Source organism: Hemicordylus capensis, chromosome 5 (assembly GCF_027244095.1).
Source record: "Hemicordylus capensis ecotype Gifberg chromosome 5, rHemCap1.1.pri, whole genome shotgun sequence".
Classification (NCBI taxonomy): domain Eukaryota; kingdom Metazoa; phylum Chordata; class Lepidosauria; order Squamata; family Cordylidae; genus Hemicordylus; species Hemicordylus capensis.
The window spans coordinates 91,769,512-91,789,268 of NC_069661.1; the positions used below are offsets into that span (position 1 = coordinate 91,769,512).

At 42.2% G+C, this 19,757-nt stretch overlaps 1 protein-coding gene across 6 annotated transcripts in view; it reads left to right on the forward strand.

The window, feature by feature from the left end:
• The window catches only part of CNOT7 (CCR4-NOT transcription complex subunit 7), a 37,196-nt gene that overhangs the window by 4,984 nt on the left and 12,455 nt on the right, over nucleotides 1-19,757 (forward strand). For all 6 annotated transcript variants that reach the window (XR_008307590.1, XM_053251453.1, XM_053251451.1 and 3 more), the window contains 2 exons: nucleotides 111-304; nucleotides 3,908-4,069. Coding sequence is in view for 5 of the 6 variants with exons in the window: in XM_053251453.1 (XP_053107428.1) it covers nucleotides 111-304; nucleotides 3,908-4,069 (356 nt within the window). In the remaining variant the exon portion in view is untranslated. The remainder of the gene's footprint in view (nucleotides 1-110; nucleotides 305-3,907; nucleotides 4,070-19,757) is intronic.

Consider the following 19,757-nt stretch of genomic DNA (forward strand, 5'->3'; position numbering starts at 1 on the left):
TAAAAGCTATATGAAGCATATGCAAAAAATAAATAAAATGTGTGTGCTTTAGTGCCCTTCTGCTTAAGTGCTTCATTTTTTGCCTTTGGTATTTCTACTTAATCTTTCAGGACACAGAGTTTCCAGGTGTTGTTGCAAGGCCTATTGGAGAATTCAGAAGCAATGCTGATTACCAATACCAACTACTCCGCTGTAACGTAGACTTACTAAAGATAATCCAGTTAGGACTGACGTTCATGAATGAACAAGGCGAATACCCTCCAGGAACTTCAACGTGGCAATTTAATTTTAAATTTAATTTAACGTAAGTTTCAAAATCTGACTGCTTGTATAGGTGTGTGTATTTTCAACTTTTAGTATTTTTAAAAAGTTTATTTAAAATCTTGTAACAGTTCATATTGTTAGATTTAGTGTGTATTCTTCTGCTTTACCCCACTGTAGGTGGAATGATAAATATTGTAAATGTAAATAAACGTGTTCAGGCTTTTTCCTTCTCTCTGTTGATGGTTTCTTTTACCTTTGCTGAAAGCATATCTGAAATTGAAATGATGGTGATTTGATAGATATGCAAGCATTAAAATGTAAATGACTGAAATCCATAACAAGATTGCACACACAATGAGGGAGCACAATGGGGAGGGGCAACCCCCCCTCCCTTTTCTCTACAACATTCTGTGCCTCCCAAAAATATTACCCTTAGGGTCCCACAGCCCTCAGGGATGCATGTTTGGGGGGCATAACTTGCTACTGGTGCTTGGATGTAGAGAACCCAATCTGTTGTCTTCTGTAGCTGAAGCTTGTGCCTCATTGACTACAATGACATCCTGTGCAGGGCAGGCAGGTCACAGGTGGGCAGCTTTGTTCCACTTACTTCCAAATGCCAGGAGAAGTCCTTGCAGTATTCCTAGCTAAGATGTTGCATGGTGCTTAGGTTGAGCCAAAAGGGGATGACAGCTCTGCCCTTCTCTTCCTGTCCTGCCCCACCCTTCAAAGCCCCTTGAGTGGTGGCTCCTCTGAAACAGCAGAACTGATAGCTGCTGCTGATTCAGTGGACCTAGGCAGGCACCAGAGTTAAAGGGACAGGGATCTTCTTGTGTGGGTAATTAGAGCTTTGCCTTTCATCTCATGCTGTGCAGCGTGTAGAATTGGGTTTAACTCATTTTATTGGAAGTAAACTGTAGAAATTACTTGGGATATCTTTCACTGACTTCAACAGACCTTTTTCCCCATGTATTGGAAGAAGACATGGATCATGGTGTAAACTGAGATGAGCCTTCTCTCTCTCTCTTTTTTTAAGGTTGGATCCTAACCTATCACTCTGTTAGCAGAAGTGATTTCTTCTATTCACAGAAAGAGAGTTGCATTCCTCTAAGCACAGCCCTTCTTTTGTGAATAGAAGGAGCTTCTGTTTACAGAATGGTATGTTAGGATCCAGTTCTTGTCATTTTTAAACTCTCATTTAGCAGCTTAAAAAATAGTATTATACAATATTGAGAATTTACGTGAACTAAAGAATTGTAAAAAAAATTCCAAAGTACTGCCCTGTGCACTGATGGTTGATTGACTATAGTGTAGTTTCCTCTCAAGTCACAGTGAATCAGATGACAGACTTGCAGCCCAATCCAAAACATGTTTGTTTAGAAGCAAGTCCCATAGATTTTGCTGAGGCTTGCTTCCAAGTAAGTGTGCTTAACGCTGCAGCCTGATAACCCAAAGCAGTCTGTGTTTACTTAGAACCAAGTTCCACAGTTCATTGTGTGCATAGAATTGCAGGCACTTAGTCTTTGGGCAAACATGTAACTAGCTTTCCCGGTTCTCAATTGTGACAGAACATATAGGATGGCATGATTGTCTCTCAAACTGATTACAAGGCTTTTTGTAACATGTCAGTGGTGCAGACTCTTGGGTTAATAGATAAAACTAAAAGCTATATTATCTAAAGGTCTATACAGAGAAGTATTACACTTCCTATTGATTTCATTGGTACATAGTCTCAAGGAAGCAAGTAGAACCTTGGGATAATAGTAATAATGTTGTAAGAAGGATTTCTGCATTATCAGCAGTAGTGTTCCCTCTAACAGGGATTCCCAGATGTTGACTACAACTCCCATAATCCCCACCCAAAGGTCATTGCAGCTGGGGATGCTGGGAGATGTAGTCAACAACATCTGGGAATCCCTGTTAGAAGGAACACTGATTAGCAGTCTGTACTGAGCAATAGGAGTGTGTATGAAATACATTTTGTATTCTGTTCTGAGCTTGGAATGGAATTCAAAATGTGTGGAACAGTCCATTGGAACAATTGGTTGAGCCAGTTGGTCCAACAGAACAACCCTGTTCCGTTGGAACGTTCCGGCCCATTCCTAGCATTCAGAACAGGTTGGAACATTCCACCTTGGAATGGGTTGTTCCCTTCCAAGATCAAAACAGACCCCCTTTTAAGAGGATATTCTGTTTTGAGCCCGGAACATTCAAATCGGCCCATTTCAAGGCAGAATGTTCAAAACAACCCATTTTGAGGTGGAACATTCTGCCTGTGCCTACTGAGCAAGTATCCTAGAGCAGTGTTTCTCAACCACTGGTCCCTGGACCGCTGCCGGTCCCCGAAGGGTTGAGTGCCGGTCCCTGACTGGGAGTCAACCCCCCCCAACTGAAATCAAGGCACTCACTTCCTCAATTTTGCACATGGCACGGAAGAGGAAGAGTATCACAGAGGCATGGGACCCTTCTTGTGCCTTGCCTCCACGTGCTGCTGAGATCTTCCTACAGCTATCTTATTCCCTATCTTTACAGCTTCAAACTGTATGCGGTGCGGGGGCATGGAGGAAAAAGTATGGCAGTGGGCGCCACTTGAAGGGCTGCTGGTTCTTGCATGCTCATTGTTTGCAGCCAAAGGTTGGTTGATTGAAACCCAGCTGCCTGTTGTGGTCGAGGCGCCTTGAGAGGGAACGCTGTTTCCCTCTTGCATCAGTGGGGCTTGCTTGTATGTTGTTTTCATTGGCCCCATGTAGCTTTTGAATTTTTCTAATGGCCCAACATCCCCTCTCCATTGAGTAATCACAAGCACCTCCACTCCAGACATACTGGAGACAAATTTGTTCACCCAGGCTTTTAGATTCAGGGGTTCTCAACCTTGGGTACCCAGACGTTGGTGGACTTCTACTCCCATAATCCCCAGCCATAATGGCCAAATGCCATTGTTGTTGGGGGTTATGGGAGTTTAACTGAGGGACCCAAGGTTAAGAATCCCTAATATTCCATGTTTGCAAAAGATTCCAAATTTAATTATTTTAATGCTTATATTATTTTCATTCTAAACTGCCCAGAGATGCAAGTTTTGGGCAGTATAGAAGTCTGATAGATAGATAGATAGATAGACAGACTTGAAACCCCTTTACTAACTGCTGGTCTGGGAAACTGCGCATGAAGAATTTAGCGGTCCTTGAAACTCTGCATGAAGAATTTAGCGGTCCTTGACTCCAAAAAGTTTGAGAAACACTGTCCTAGAGAGATGTATCCTAATTGTATTTAACAATTTGCATGTTGTTGTTTCTGTATTGGCTGTTTTAAAAATAATAATAATGGATTTGTTAAAAAAAGGTGTAGCTTGTGCTACAGGGAAGGGTCTTTAGCTCAGTGGTAGAGTGTCTGCTTTGCAGAAGTTCTCAGGTTCATTCTCTTGACATCTCCAGGTAGGGCTGAGAGAAACTCTTGCCTAAAACCTTGGAGAAGCTGCTGCCTGCCTGCCTGCCTGCCTGCCTGTCTTTAGACAATACTGAGCTAGATGGACCAGTGGTCTGACTTTATATAAGGCAGCATCTTCTGTTTCTATGCTAGATTTTGCTTTATAACTTCATCTTGAGAATTTTGTATTTTAAGTGAAAGTTTGCCATATTGTTTCTCTTAGAGAGGACATGTATGCCCAGGACTCTATAGAGCTACTAACAACATCTGGAATCCAGTTCAAAAAACATGAGGAAGAAGGAATTGAAACTCAGTACTTCGCTGAACTTCTTATGACATCAGGTGTAGTGCTTTGCGAAGGAGTCAAGTGGCTTTCATTTCATAGGTAAATGCAGCATATAAAATATCTCTTGACCTGTGATTTCTTGATCTTTTCCTGAAACTGTAATGCAAAATTAATTGGCACTGATAATTAAGCTGGAACATCAGGGCTGGATGAATTCTGGATGAAGCAATGTGATTTTGTTGTTAAAGGCTTTGCTCCTTTAAAGTTATCTTGCTAGTTTATGCTTTGGCTCCAGTTGGAAACAAATAGTCTGTCTTAAAATGAGGCACTAAAATGTTGGCCTTGTAGAGAGGGAGCACTGTATTTTTCTATTTTGCTTTGACAGTTTCCCAGGTCAGAGGAAGGAACAGCCACATATCTCTGCCTTTTGTGTACGCTTAGCAGGTAAATGGAAACTGGAATTAGTTGATTAACATCGTTGGAAAGTCCAAATTCAGTGCAGCTCTGAAGACACTTTGATAATGCTGGTAGGGAAAACATGAACCTTCTATCTTAATTATAATGCAAAACCTTTGAAGAATTAATCTTTTAATTTGGTTCTTGCATGGATTATTTTCTTTTTCTGGGTCCAATGTACTAGTCATTTGGCTCCTCCCTCAGGAGGGATGATGACGATTTGTTTGTATAGCATCATCTGTACACATGGAGCTTTAGTGAGTAAAGAATTGGCTACATAAAATAGTCAAAATTGATAAAGGCTTCAGCAAGGAAAGGTCATAGCTTAGTGGTGGAGCACCTGCTGGGCACGTACGAGGTCCCAAGTTCAATCTGATTGTTTTAGTATAAACTTGATGGTTGATGTGCTTTTAATGTTTGTTTTTAATGTGATATGTCATACTTCTTATCTCCTGTACACCACATTGAGATTTCAGGAAAAGCAGTATATCTATTTAGAGCATAATATATCTGGCATTCCCAGATAAGAATGGAGAGCCGCTGTTAGTCAGTGTAGACAATACTGGCCTGGTGGATTCATTCTGATTGAGTATCAGGCAACTTTATAGGACTTCAGTCTAAATTCTAAGCATTCTGCAGTTATTAGATTTTGTCGCACCAGCTGGAGAATCTTTTGGCTGAGCATTCTATGGAACACTTTACCAAGTGCTGCTGCCACACAACTCAGACTGAGGTTGCATGTAACATTTTAAACTATATTGGTAGGATGCTTCTCTCTCTTCTATCTGGTGGTTACAGGGAAAATGCCTTACCAAGGCTTGGCTTTGGCATGTTATCCCTATTGGAGTGTTTTCTTGGAAAAGGTAACTGGCAAAGGTGTCTGACTCTGGCAGCAATCTTATACACAGTTATCTGCAAGTAAGCCCCACTGAACACAGTGGAACTGACATCCAAGTAATCATTCAAAGGATTGCAGTTTTAGTGAGGTAGTGGAAACCTGAAGCTTATTTGGGCAGGGAACATTTGTTCCCCTTCAACTCTGCTTTGCATAGTTAGAAGAAACTCTAATACCAGATTTTAAAATAACTACTTAGCTCTCCTATCTGGTAGAGAAATATTTGGTGTTCAGAAATTGCTGAGATAATATTAGAAATCTTCAAATAACTGTACAGCCATTACTAGTGCTCACAGTGTTCCAAATTTTTCTCTGTTGAAAATCTGGTTAGTGTATTTGCTGTTAAGCAGATAATTGTGGCAGGAATCAGATCAGCTGAACTTGGTTGCTGCTGTGTGAGAGATTCTATCAAAATACAGAGATGCTCTATACTATATGTATTCTGTGAGTATAGAGATAATGATGAAAGGCTGCACACCAGTGGTCCCTCTAATTTTTTCTGTCCCTGTGTGGAATGAGTTTTGTTCTGGGTGGCAGTATCAAGACAGTGTATGTGCACATGCATTCAGAATGGAGCCTTCCTGATTCAACCTGAGCGGGATCAAAAATGGACTGAGCGGACATACAAAAACTTGTGAACGTGCGCACACCTTAGAGGGAACAGTGCTGCACACCTTAGTAAAAATCAACCAGTGGACAATGAAAAGCATTAAAGGCTATGAGAGATCTTCTCAAATGTAGCGGCAAGCAGGCTGTACATATGACAATGAAATGGCGCTGAGAAGGCTTCATACTACACTACACTTGATCTTAGCAAAAAGGCCAAGAAGCTATACTATATGTTTGTGCTATGGATACAAAATGAGTATCTGAATTGAAGCATCATTCTATATAGAGTGAGGTGATTAATTGTATAGGCTGAGCCTTTATAAATACCTGTGGTAGATAATTTAGTAAAGACGTTTGCAGTTCATTTTCAAAGTGTGTCCTTTCGTTGAACCACATCCTTTATTTTTAGCCTGAAAGCATTCTTAATGTCTGTCTTTATTTCTGTACAAGCCTTTAAGTCCATATGGTCCCCACTGAAGATATTCTGGATAAGAGTGTCATGGGGAGAAAAATGAATATATTACTTCTGCTTTCTCTTAAACATGGTGTCAAATACAGCAAAAATATTGTGTATCATTCATTCTGTTATAAATTTATATAAAATAAGTAGCCTCCAAGGGTAAAAATGAATTCAGAGGAATGAGAAGTTAAGAATGGTGTCCTTGGAGTCCTAAACTTCCATAATATTATCATGTTCCACTCTGTGGCAATGATGGGAGCTTCAGCATATTAGTTCAGTTCAGGGACATTGAACAATTGAATATTCTTTCAGTGGTTAAAAAAAAAAAACCAGATTGAAAATAGACTTGTACTCATCCCAGATATTAATTAAATTATATGTTAAGACAAAACAAAACCTCTTCTGGCACCAACATAATGCCCTTTAGCTTTGCCTCTGTATCGTTCAGTTTCTGCTGTTGTAAGGATAATTAGCAATTTCATTGGAAAAGGGTAAATTAGACTAGGTGTTGTGACCCACAGTTCTTTGGGCATACAATGAAATAAGCAAATAAGATTCAGGACCATCTGCCCAGTTGTCTTATGACATGCACACAAGGATCTAGTTGCATTTTAGCAAAGAAGCTACAAGGTGACTTGAAAGCTTACTATTGAACACTTACTGAATATGAGAATGCAAAATTTCTTTCAAATTTATCCATATCGTAATGGTAATAAGATTATCTACAGAATAATATAGCATGGTGGAAATATGTTAATGTAACAGCCAGTCGCATAGGATGTTGTGATTAAAGAAAAAGTTTACAGGGCTTTACTTCATTGTATTTGCAAGAACTACGAAAATGGATAGGTTACCTCTGTCCAGTTTTGACAACATAAAAATGTGGATGTTGGGTTTAATACAAGTTGGCAATGTAGTATTTAACTATATTTTTAAAAGGATGATCAGAAAAGGCACAGATGAAAGCAACATTTGTATGTTTAAGAAGCAAGTTCCATTTTAATTCTTGGGACTTAAAACTAAACATGGATTGGATTGGAATGCATAGGATATTGAAAGTTGGGTATTCTTTTACTAGTTGCCAAATGATGATAGGAGGAAAAAAATGGAAGAGTAACAAAACAAAGAGGATCAATGGATGGCACACCCACAGCTTCTCTTCCTTTGGAGGAAGAAGTTCTTTTCTTCGAGAAAGGGAAACTAGATAATCTGGATCATGATCCGTTGACCTTCACAAGTATGGGTTCTGCACCTGTGCAGGACCATCTGAGTAGAGTTCATTAGTTCCTCGTGGCACCGGGAACTGCCTCTTATGCGTGCTGCGCTTCTGTTGTTGTTGTTGGCTTGGTGCCATTTTCCTCAGTTTCTTTCCGACCACCGAAGAGCTCACATCTTGCTAGCTCTAGTTGCTCAGGAAGTTACTTTTGGTGCGAGAGAAAGATAAGAATATTTCATTGACACTTTGGTAATTGACCTCAGACTGTTTTTAAACTATTCTTTGCATACTGGACTTCAGACCTTGTTGAAATAATGATTAAAAGGTTGATGCAGTCTGTTTGACTTCTGAATGCCAACTGGATGTCAGCACAGTATTATTATTATTTTTTAAGCAGTAGCTTTTATTTTTAAAAGAGAACCTTATGGACCCTTACCCAATTTAAAAAAAAACATTTAAAAGGTGCACAAATTGTAGGCAGATGATTCCATCAACAGACAGACATGCTCTTTGCTTGGGGGAAGAGCACAACACTTCTAAGTGTAAAATTGCACCTCCTTTCCCCAGCAAACATTAAATAACAGGGCACTATGCTTAAGAGCAGCATTATTTGAAGACACCCTGAAACCGGGAACACCATTACCTTGCTTCCCATCCACTTCGCCATCTGGATTTACCTTCAAGCTAGCATCATGGGTTGCGTCCCTTTCACAGTAGAAACCCTCGACGTCGGATGCTTCGACATCAAAGGTGTTGAGCCTTTTTAAAGAGCTAGTGCCTCCAACAAAAAGCTCCGGTGTCCATTGTTGACTTCAAAAATGGTACAGATCTAAAGGAAATGAGAGGTATGAGCCACATCCTAAAAAATATAAGGAGAAAAGTGCTCATCCACCAGCACCTGCCCCGACATCAGGTATGTCGACACTATCCCCATCGGGACTACAATGCAACATTCGGTCTTCCCCAGCACCAACACACTGAAGCGCCTTCCTTGATGTCGATGTCGTACCAACATCAGTACGAAAACCAAGTCAAGTCTTCAACAGTCTCTGTTCAAGACTATCTGTCAATGTCAAATTGACCTCAGGTTACTTATCTCTGGCACCAACTCCACAACAATTGCCCTCTACCCCATGACATCAGGAGATCTCTCGGGCTCAGTCACCAGTTCCCTTTTGAGGAGGTGCCTGCACAAGAAGAAATGGATGCTGCTTTGGAACCTAACACAGCACAACATTTACTTACTCTACTAGAGTCTAATGAAAGCACACCTTCTGCATCCACTTTTCATGGCTTCTTAAGCCATGGAGTGGATGACGGTACCTATGAAGAAGAGTTACCCATTTCTGTACCCAAGACTCCTAGTATGTCTCCTGCGAGAATCCTGTAGTCTCTCTCTGGGACTATAACATCTTTTTCAGATTTCAGCAAGATCCACAACATCCCAGTCCTTATCACAACGGATACAGCCGAGTGAACATACATCTATCTGGAAATCTCCAATTGATTACTCTATTTATCAAGGTCTGTTATCACATGGGGGCTGGGGTGATTCCTGCCAGCATCAACCACCTGAGTCCCCTAGTCTTCCTTATGCTTACCAAGAGTATAGAATGTGGAAAGCACATCAGCGTAATACTGGAATTCTCATTCCAGCTGCATAATCCCTGCTGACTTGGCAAAGAGGCACTTTTTAATGTGGCAATTCTCTTTATTTGCAGGGGGAGAGTAACTGGCCCTATTCACCCCCAGCACAGGACCTCCAGGGACTGTTGCTGGTGTCTATCTTATGTTTCTTTTTAGATTGTGAGCCCTTTGGGGACAGGGATCTAGCTTGTTTTATCTTATTTATTATTTCTCTGTGTAAACTGCCCTGAGCCATTTTTGGAAGGGAGGTATAGAAATTGAATAAATAAAATAAAGATCATTGCCTGCTCAGCCTTCAATTTCACTTCAGGCACTACCAAGGGCTAGTACATCAGCTGCCACACAAACCATTTTGGTCTCATCAGAGCCTAGACCAGTGTTTCTCAACCTTTTTGGAGTAAAGGACCGCTAAATTCTTCATGCAGAGTTTCAGGGACCACTACATTCTTCATGCGCAGTTTCCTGGACCAGCAGTTAGTAAAGGGGTTTCAAGTTTAAGTTTATCTATCTATCTATCTATCTATCTATCTATCTATCTATCTATCTATCTATCTATCTAACAGACTTCTATACTGCCCAAAACTTGCATCTCTGGGAAGTTTATAATTAAAATAATATAAGCATTAAAATAATTAAATTGGGACTCTTTTGCAAACATGGAATATTACTGGTTCTCATCCTTGGGTCCCCAGATGTTGGTGGATTTAAATTCCCATAACCCCCAACCACAATGGCATTTGGCCATTATGTCTGGGGATTATGAGAGTTAAAGTCTACCAACATTTGGGGACCCAAGGTTGAGAACCCCTGAATCTAAAAGCCTGGGTGAACAAATATGTTTCCAGTATGTCTTCAGTATGTGTGGGGTGGGGGTGCTTGTGATTACTCAATGGAGAGGGGATGTTGGACAATGAGAAAAATTCAAAAGCTGTATGGGACCAACAAAAACAACACACAAGCAAGCTTTTGAATTCCCCAAAACTCTTCATCAGGCTGGATGTCAAGCAAAGCAAAAAGGAGGTGAGGAGAGGAGAGCTGGGCAAGTTGTCAGTAGAGCCCAAAGTCTACAGTTTAACCCTCTCATGATGGAGGTGGAGTTTTAGCAGGAGTTGTGTAGTCGCAGGGCTGGATCAAGACGACATTAGTCAGGACCACCCACTGAAATTAATTTAGTCATCTCTCATTTGTGTCAATGCTGCTTAGTGATGATCACCTGGCTTGATCTGGATCCTGCTCTCAGATGTGCACTTTGTGAAGCGGACCTAATGAAACCCGCACAGCTCCTCCAAAACTCCTTAAAAACGGTTACGTGGCAGGCGCTGGGAATGGGTTTTTTAAAATGGTGAAATAAAATGTGAAGAAGAGCGGTGGGGACCTGGCATTAAAGGGAAGGGGGCGATTCTGAGATGGCGTGGGCGTGGGGTGTTGTAGTGGTGGATGCCTCGTTTTCCTCGCTGGGGAGACAAGGCACTGTTCTTGGTGGGCTAGGCAATGGTGCACCAGACCGCACTTGGAAGGTCACCTGTGTCCAAGAGCTGCCGCCGCTGTGCTTCCGCACCAGAGTGTAGCAGGTGTTCCCCCATCCTCTCTCAAAGCGTGTGCCTCTGCACCCCCTCCCAACTCCCCTGCATGCACCAATCACACCAGCCTGCCTTTGGGGCCATGCAGCTCCTGTGGTCCCACATGCTGACCGTGTGTAGCTGCAAGGCGAGCCAAGACCAGCCCTCCTCCCTCCCTCCACCACTTAGCTCTCACCGTGGCATGATCCCGGCCAGAGGCTGTCCCCCTCCCCACCTGGTGAGGTCCTAAAGGGGACCACCGTCTCGGCGGTGCAGACCAGAGGTTTATAGGGGGCTGAGGGACCACAATGCCCCACCAATGCAAGAGGAAAACAGCATTTCCTCTCAAGGTGCCTTGGCCGCAACAGGCAGCTGGTTTTAAATCGTTTGGGATTGGACACGAACCGCGCTGGGCATCAAATCCTCAGGATCACTGAATTCCAGTGCCATTCATCCAATGACCCTTTTGCATGAACGCACAAAATAGTATCTTGCCTCTCCCCTGCACCACGCCACCTCCCTCTGCCACTTAGCCCTCCTTGGTACGTGTGCTTGCTCCTCCTCCCCTGAGGAAGGTCCACCTGCACTCCCTTTCTGCAAAGTCTGAGCCAAGGCGGCCCTCCTCCCTCCTTCTGCCGCTTAGCCCTCACCAAGGCATGATCCTGGCCAGAGATTCCACCCCCTGGCATGGTCACAAAAGGGACCGCCATCTTCCACCAGCAGTGCAGACCAGGGGGTTACAGGGGGCTACAGGGGGCTGAGGGACCACAACACTCCACTGATGCAAGAGGGAAACAGCGTTCCCTCTCAAGGCGCCTTGGCCGCACTAGGCAGCTGGGTTTCAATCAATCAATCAGTCTTTGGCTGCAGACAAAGAGCATGCAAGAACCAGTAGCCCTTCAAGTGGCGCCCACTCCATGCCCCCGCACCGCATACAGTTTGAAGCTGTAAAGATAGGGAATAAGATAGCTGTAGGAAGATCTCAGCAGCATGGGAAGGCAAGGTGGAAGCAGGGTCCTGCGCCTCCGTGATACTCCTCCTCTTCCTCTTTGTTGCCATGTGCAAAATTGAGGAAGCGAGAGTCTTGATTGCAGTTGTTGGGGGGAGGGGTTTGACTCCCAGTCAGGGACCGGCACTCAACCCTTCATGGACCAGCAGCGGTCCAGGGACCGGTGGTTGAGAAACTGTGGCCTAGACAACCTGTCCTGAGTTCAGGCACAGCTGGTACCCAAACAGACTACAAACTACACAATCACAAATAAATTTCTACTCCAAATCCTACCACTAATTCAGAGCCTCCTGAATCTTCTGAGGAAGACTGTCGCCAACTCAAACAGTGGTGACTGAACACCCATCAGATGTATTTGAACACCCATCGGATCTGAATCCTGAGGTCCTTACAGCACCATCGATCTCTCCACGTAGGAGCTTTGCTCCTACCATAAGCAGATTGAGGAGCTGGCATTAGTGCTGGGTCTGGATTTGGAGGGGGGGGGACCAGACTTGCATGACCCTTTGTATGATTTCATGAAGTCCTCTGCATCTTCATAACCAGCATAACTACCACTGCTGCCTGTGATCTCAACGGCTGCTCAGTCAGCCTGGGCTGCTGTTCAGACATCAACACCTACATCAGTCTGGAGAGCTTATACAGAATTCAGCAGAGAGTATTTGATGAGGCATCCAGTGCCTAATTAGCTGGTTATTGACTGTGCATCAACATCTAAATCTAGGTGCAGACACACAACTCCAGTTGATAAAGAGGACCACCAAAAAAAAAAGATAAAGAGGACCACAAATTGGAAGTTTTGGGCTGGAAGGCATCTTCTTGGGCCGGAAGGCATATTCCCTTTTAAGGGAAATATGTCTTTCTCTTAAAATAGCTAACTATAAAGCTTTCATGGCTAAATATAGACATTCATCGTGGCATACCCTCTTTTAGCAACATTCCAACTTGTCTTCAGAGGCCTTTAAGCAATGCTTTGCAGAAATCTACGCCAAGACCACCACAATGTCAAAACTTAATTGGAAAAAGGGGCAATCTCCCTGGTATGGTGGACAGAGTGGAACAGAGATTTTTACTCTTGCTATTTCCAAATTGAGATGAGGCCATTTGTCCAATCATGGACCTTCGTTGCCTGAACCTGTTTATTGAGAATGTTTCAATGATAGCATTCAAAATATATTTCTTCTACTGCATGGGGAGGAATGGGTTGCAATGCTGGATTTAAAAGGTGCTTACTTTCACATTGGAATACAAGAAAATCACAGGAACTATTTATGCTTCATTGTGTTCCAATACAATGTACTCCTTCGGTCTGGCAACCGCCCTACAGGTATTCACCAAGTGCGTGGTGGTGTTGATTGCTTATCTAAGAATGTAGGGTATTACTGTTCTTCCTTCCCTGGATGATTGGCTTCTGGCAGCAAGAACCAAAAATGAGTTAAATTTGAAGATCTCAGCTGTTCTCCAACTACTAGAGGATTTGGGAATCCAGGTGAACTGGAAGAAGCCGCTCCTTACACCTGTGAAAAGAATAGATTGCATAGGAGCTTTAATATACATACAACTGCAGAGGGTGTTTCTTCTTACCACAGACTTAGTTCTGATGTTTCAAGTCAATCCAACTCAAAGAGTGCATACTGTGCAGAAGCTACTAGGCCTGATGGCATCATGCACTTCAATGGGGTGATATGTCTGCCTCCGCATGCAAAAGCTGCAGCTCTGGTACTGACAGTACCAGAGACTGTGATGAACTCCTTGAGTTGATGGACTGTACAAGCAAATCTGCAAGAAGGCATATCGTTTGAGATGCCAAGGCCATCATCATGGATCTCTACCAATGTTTCTCTACGTGACTGCAGAGTGCACTCAGGGACACACCAGGCTCAGAGCCTTTGGCTGCTGCTGCAACAACATCATCTATATATCAGTTTTCTAGAACTGCTAGCAGTATACTATGTGCTCAAATCTATCCAGTCCCAGCTGAGCAGGCTTGTTGTTCAGGTTCAGCTGGACAACACAACAGCAATAACTTATATATACAAACAAGGAGGAACTGTGTCTCGTTCACTGTGCCATCTAAGTCTTCAGATTTGGAATTGGTGCATTGCTTAATGGATATTTTTGCAGGCTATTCACATAAGTGGGATAGATAACACTCTGACAGATGCGGTAAGCCAATCACAAGTTCTGCGACAGCACGAGTGGTCCATACATCTAAAATATCTCTTACCAGTTTTCAGTGCTTGGGGCACTCCCATGATAGACTTGTTTGTGACCAGGGGAAACAAGAAGAGCAGTCATTACTGCTCCAGTGCAGGGATAGGTCTGGGTGTGAGAGGAGATTCCAATCTGTCTGGACACAAGGTTACTTTTATATGTTCCCACCTTACCCTCTGTTAAACAGAGTTGTCGCCAAGATACTACAGGACATGCATCAGTGCATTCTGATAACTAGTGGCCAAAGCAACTACCGTATTTTACGGACTATAAGACGCTACGGACTATAAGACGCACCTTAATTTTAATCCAGTTTTTCAGAGTTTTAACATAGTAAACTGTTAAAACATATAAGACGCTCCTGAATTTTGGCGGATATTTTTCGAGGAAAAAAGTGAGTCTTATAGTCCACAAAATACGGTATGGTTTCCTCCAGTACTCAAACTGTTGAAAGGGGCATACTGCATGCTCCCTCAGTACGTGGATCTTCTGTCCCAAGATGACAGCCTTGTGCTTTATCCAGATCTAAGAACTCTACATTTAACAGCCTGGAGGATAAACTTTTAGCAAACAATAAAATTACTAAACGATAAAAAGGCCCCCACTAGGCATAATTATGCTTACAAGTGGAGAAGATCTAGGGAATATGATAGATCACATTAATTCAGACTAACTGCAGTCTTGGTTAGAGATACACTGATTTGCTTAACCAATTTGAAAAACAATGGGCTGTCAAATGTCCCTGTCAAAGTTAATCTAGAGACCATTTCTTTACGACATGCAGGTTGGGATGGGAGAACTGTCTTTTCCCAACTATACTGCAAACAATTTTTGAAAGGCATTAGTAATTTGTACCTGCCGATACGAAAACCATTGGACCAGTGGAGCTTGTCCTTAGTCCTTGCAGCTTTGACTAAAAAGCTGTTTGAGCCAGTGGCTACGGCCTAACTCAAAAACATCTCTCTGAAGATTGCATTTCTAATTGCGATAACTACAGCACGCAGGGTTGGTGATTTGACCGCCTCACATGTTGATGAACCATATACTAAATTCTTCCAGGATAAGGTGGTCCTTCGGTTAGATCCTGATTTCCATCCAAAAATAGTAACGGACTTCTACTTAAACCCGAATATTATTCTTCCAAATTTTTTCAGAAATCCAGAAACACCAGTGGAAAAGTAATGAACTTTATTATTCTATATGATATGAAAAAAGACCCAAAACCTCCTTAAGACACCTCTTTGTGGCTTATAAAGGTGAATTGAAAGACCATGTGATATCTAGGCATTAATATTGATCCCATTGGATAGTTGAATTCATTTACCTGGCATATAGACACCAGATTGTAGATCTGCCAAAGACCATCAGGGTTCATTCCACCAGAGCTTATGTTACTTCAGCAGCTTGTCTGTCTGGCATAAAATTTAAAGACATTTGTCTAGGTGCAACACGGTCTTCTGAACAGTCATATGTGAAACATTATGCACTAGATCTTTGCTCTGATGTGGTGGCAAATTTTGGGAGGGGTGTTCCTTAAAAGGTATTGCTTTAGCTTAATGCGCTCTCCCTCAATAGGGGAAGTTTGTTAATCACCCATACTTATGAAGGTCAACGGATCACGATCCAGATAAACAGGTTGCTTATCTGTAACAGATGATCTGGGAGTGATCTGTTGACATTCATAAGACCCTCCCTGCAGCAGTAAGTGACATATAAATAAATAAATAAATTTTTAAAGGGGATATAGATAGATAGATAGATAGATAGATAGATAGATAGATAGATAGATAGATAGCAAGATAGATAGCAAGATAGACAGCAAGTATTATGCGCCTTACAAGTCACTACAGTTTAACAGCTGTCAAGGGAATGGCACCGAACCACCGATATCAACGGAAGCGTAGCACGTGCAAGGGGTGGTTCTTGGTGCCACAAGGAGCAAATGAACTCTACCCAGATGATCCTGCGCAGGTGCAGAACCCATACTTATGAATGTCAACAGATCACTCCCAGATAATCTGTTATAGGTAAGCAACCTTTTTCTACGCATAAGTTAAAGAATAGCTTAGGGAAATTTGGAATGTAATGCTAATAAACAAACAAATAGCTGCTCATCATCTCTGAATGTTTGGAGGATTAGGCAAAACTTATAAAATGGAGATGAGCCTCAAGGGGGAAAACACTTAAAGCTGTTGTCAAGGCTTTATAGAAGCAAACTGATAGTTGATGGAATATAAACACGGATGGCTTGTTCTGTCAGATTTGTATGTATTGGTTATTACTGTGGACATAAAGTGTTTGTATCATTTAAAATTGTAAAGATACAGTACTTTTAAAATGGTATTGGTAGAATATGGTAGTAGACCGTTAGGATTAAACAAGGATTGTCTTTGTCTCTTCCATTTAATTTTTTAAAAAATACTGATTTTAGTAGGAATAAAATGTGCTTATTGGGACAGAATATTTCCTGCATTTTAAAATTGACAGAAAAATCTCACTTAAAATATGCCCCAAAGGTGTGAGTGGTATCATAAATGTAGTGGCAAGAAAAATTCAAATACGACTACTAGCAAAACTTACTTAAAATCAAATTTATTGAAGGAAGAAATGGTGACGGTTAACCTAGGTGGCTTTCTGTCTAGATTTTTTTTCCCTGTTGCTATTTCCATAAAACAAGCTCAAAGGCCTGTAAAAATATGGAAAAAGCCTCAAAAAGTTAGATGATTTTAATTCTCTTTGTTCAGATTTCTTTTTCTAACCAAACATCTTGAGAGCAAAGAAATGATTACACCATTGCCTTTTTACATTTCTCTGATAGCTCCTAGAAGCAGGAACCTGGGAACCTTATGCAGTTATAGAGAATTAAAAGTAAAAAAAGTCAGTGTTTTGCTGTGAAATATTCTGACCTCTACCACTTGATACAAAGCTATGGAGCAGCACTAGGTTTAGTTGCTCAATTTTTAATAAGTAAACTGCTTCTAATGGATATCTTACCCCATCCATATGCATATTCCTCATCAGCTATTAGAGAAACAACTGATCAAGTCCACATTTTCAATGCTATTAAGTATACCCTCAGGATGTTTTCTTTTAAAATAAAAGTTTGCATCTCTAAACAACAGCAGATATTTGACTAGGATCTTAGGAGCCACACACATATGTATGCCCAATTGCTTGAACAAGCACAAAAATAAACCAGGGTGCTTTGAATTTCCTGATTCTACTTCAGCTTTGTGTGCCAAATTGGAAGGGTAGACTTTGGGGGAATAGCTTTTTGGGGTGCATAAGAAGCTGCAGTGGGAGGAGAGGTTTAGAAGTCCTTTAGCATGGGTGGACCTCCATCCTGCTCCTTGTGTTTCATGTTTGGGGGGCCAACTGTGACTACCTTTAGTTAACAGGAAATATTTTACACACAAAGATAACTACAGGTAGCTGGTTAATGGAAATTTGTTTGCTCCTTCTATGGTAGCCGCTCCTAGTTTTTATCAGATTACAAAAATACAACAAAAAAACTAGTTGAAGATCTGTTGGGCATGGCAGGTTTTTCTCAGGATGAAGTCTTGTGCACTTGATACACTGGCTCCATGGTTGCAAACCTAGTTTAGAGGGCAAACAGAAGCCATTATTTGCTGGTTTGAATATAATTATGGTATGTTGAAAATTATTATTTATTTAACATATTTTGTACCACTCAAGACTTGCGTCTCTGGGTGGTTTTACAACAAAATAAAAACAGAAAAAGTAAAACATTAGTTAAAACAAAAAACAAAGAGTTTAAAACATTACAACAATTTAAATTTTTAAAAGAAATATTATAAAATAGCATTAAAACCATTAAAACAATATTAACTAAAAGCATGGGTGAACAGATGCATCTTTAAAGACTTTTAAAAAGCTGTCAGAGATGGGGAGGCTCTTATTTCCATAGGGAGCGCATTCCAAAGCCTCGGGGCAGCAGCGGAGAAGACTCGTCCCTGAGTAGCCACCAGACAAGCCGGTGGCAACTGCAGACGGACCTCTCCTGATTATCTCAATGGGCGGTGTGGTTCATGATGAAGAAGACGTTGTCTTAAATACCCAGAGCCCAAGCCATTTAGGGCTTTATAGGTTATAACCAACACCTTGTATTTTGCCCAGAAACATATTGGCAGCCAATGTAGCTCCTTCAATAAGGGAGTAATATGGTCTCTCTGAGATGACCCAGAGACTAATCTGGCTGCCGCATTCTGGACCAACTGTAGTTTCTGACTACATACGAGGGCAGCCCCACATAGAGCGCATTGCACTAATCCAGTCAAGGTTACCAGCAGATATAGCACCATTTTGAGGTCATTCACAAGAAACCGATGCAGCTGGCGTATCAGCCAAAGATGATAGAAGGCAGTTCTGACCACTGCCTCAACCTGGGACACCAGGGAGAGGCTTGGATCCAGAAGCACCGCTAGACTGCGTACCTGTTCTGGAGAAGTGTAACACCATCCAGAACATGCAGATCAATCAAACTCATCTTACAAGGTTTGACCCGGCACAATGACTACCGCCATCTTATCTGGAATCAGTCTCAGTTTGTTATCCCTCATCCACCCCATCACCACCTCCAGGCAGGCATTTATGGAGGTTATGCCCTTTCCTGATGATGTTGACATGGAGAAATAGATTTGGGTGTCATCAGCATACTGATAGTACCCTGCATAAAATCTCCTGATGATCTCTCCCAGTGGTTTCATGTAAATGTTAAACAACATTGAAGACAATATGGAGCCCTGAGGGACACCATACAAAAGTTCAGATTTTGAAGAAGAGCAGTCTCCAAGGGACACAATCTGGAACCTGCCTGAGCGGAACCACTGCAAAGCAGTGCCTCCCACTCCCAACCCCCTCAGACACTCCGGAAGGATACTATGGTCGATTGTATTGAAAGCTGCTGAGAGGTCCAAAAGGACCAACAGAATCACACTTCTTCTGAATTCCCAATTGGAGATCATCCATCAGGCCTACCAAGGCGGTCTCCACCCCACAGTCTGCCCGAAAGCCAGTCTGAAATGGATCAAGATAATCAGTTTCCTCCAAGACTGTCTGGAGCTGGGAAGCCACCACCCTCTCAATTACCTTGCCCAGCCACGGAAGGTTGGAGATAGGCCTGTAACTGCTCAACTCTGAGGAATCCAAGGTAGGCTTCCTCAGAAGCGGTCTAATAATTGCCTCCTTAAGACAAGAAGACACCCTACCTTCCCTCAGAGAAGCATTTATAATCTCTACCCGGCCCTCTACAACCAGCCCCCTGGCAGATAGTATAAGCCATGTTGGGCAGGGGTCAAGAGAACAGGTGGTAGGCCGCACCGTTCCAGTCAGCTTGTCCGCATCCTCAGGAGTCACAAACTGGAACTGATCCAACCTAACCACACAAGAGGAGTTGCTGGACACCTCCACATCAGACACTGAAGTAACTGTGGAGATGGATTCTAAGTCGGCCCGAATACAAGATATTTCTTCCACACAAAAATTAGTTAAACACGTCAGAGCGGGTAATCTGTGGTTCTAGATTCTGATTTAAGGGATGAGGTGCACATACTAGTCCTCTCACAACCCTGAACAACTTCAGCAGACGTGAACTTGCAGGTGCAATAAGGGCAGAAAAGAATAGTTTCTTTGCCGCATGTATTTCCTGAGCATAGGTCTTCAAATGTGCTCTGTGTTGCAATTTGTTGGATTCAAGCCGAGT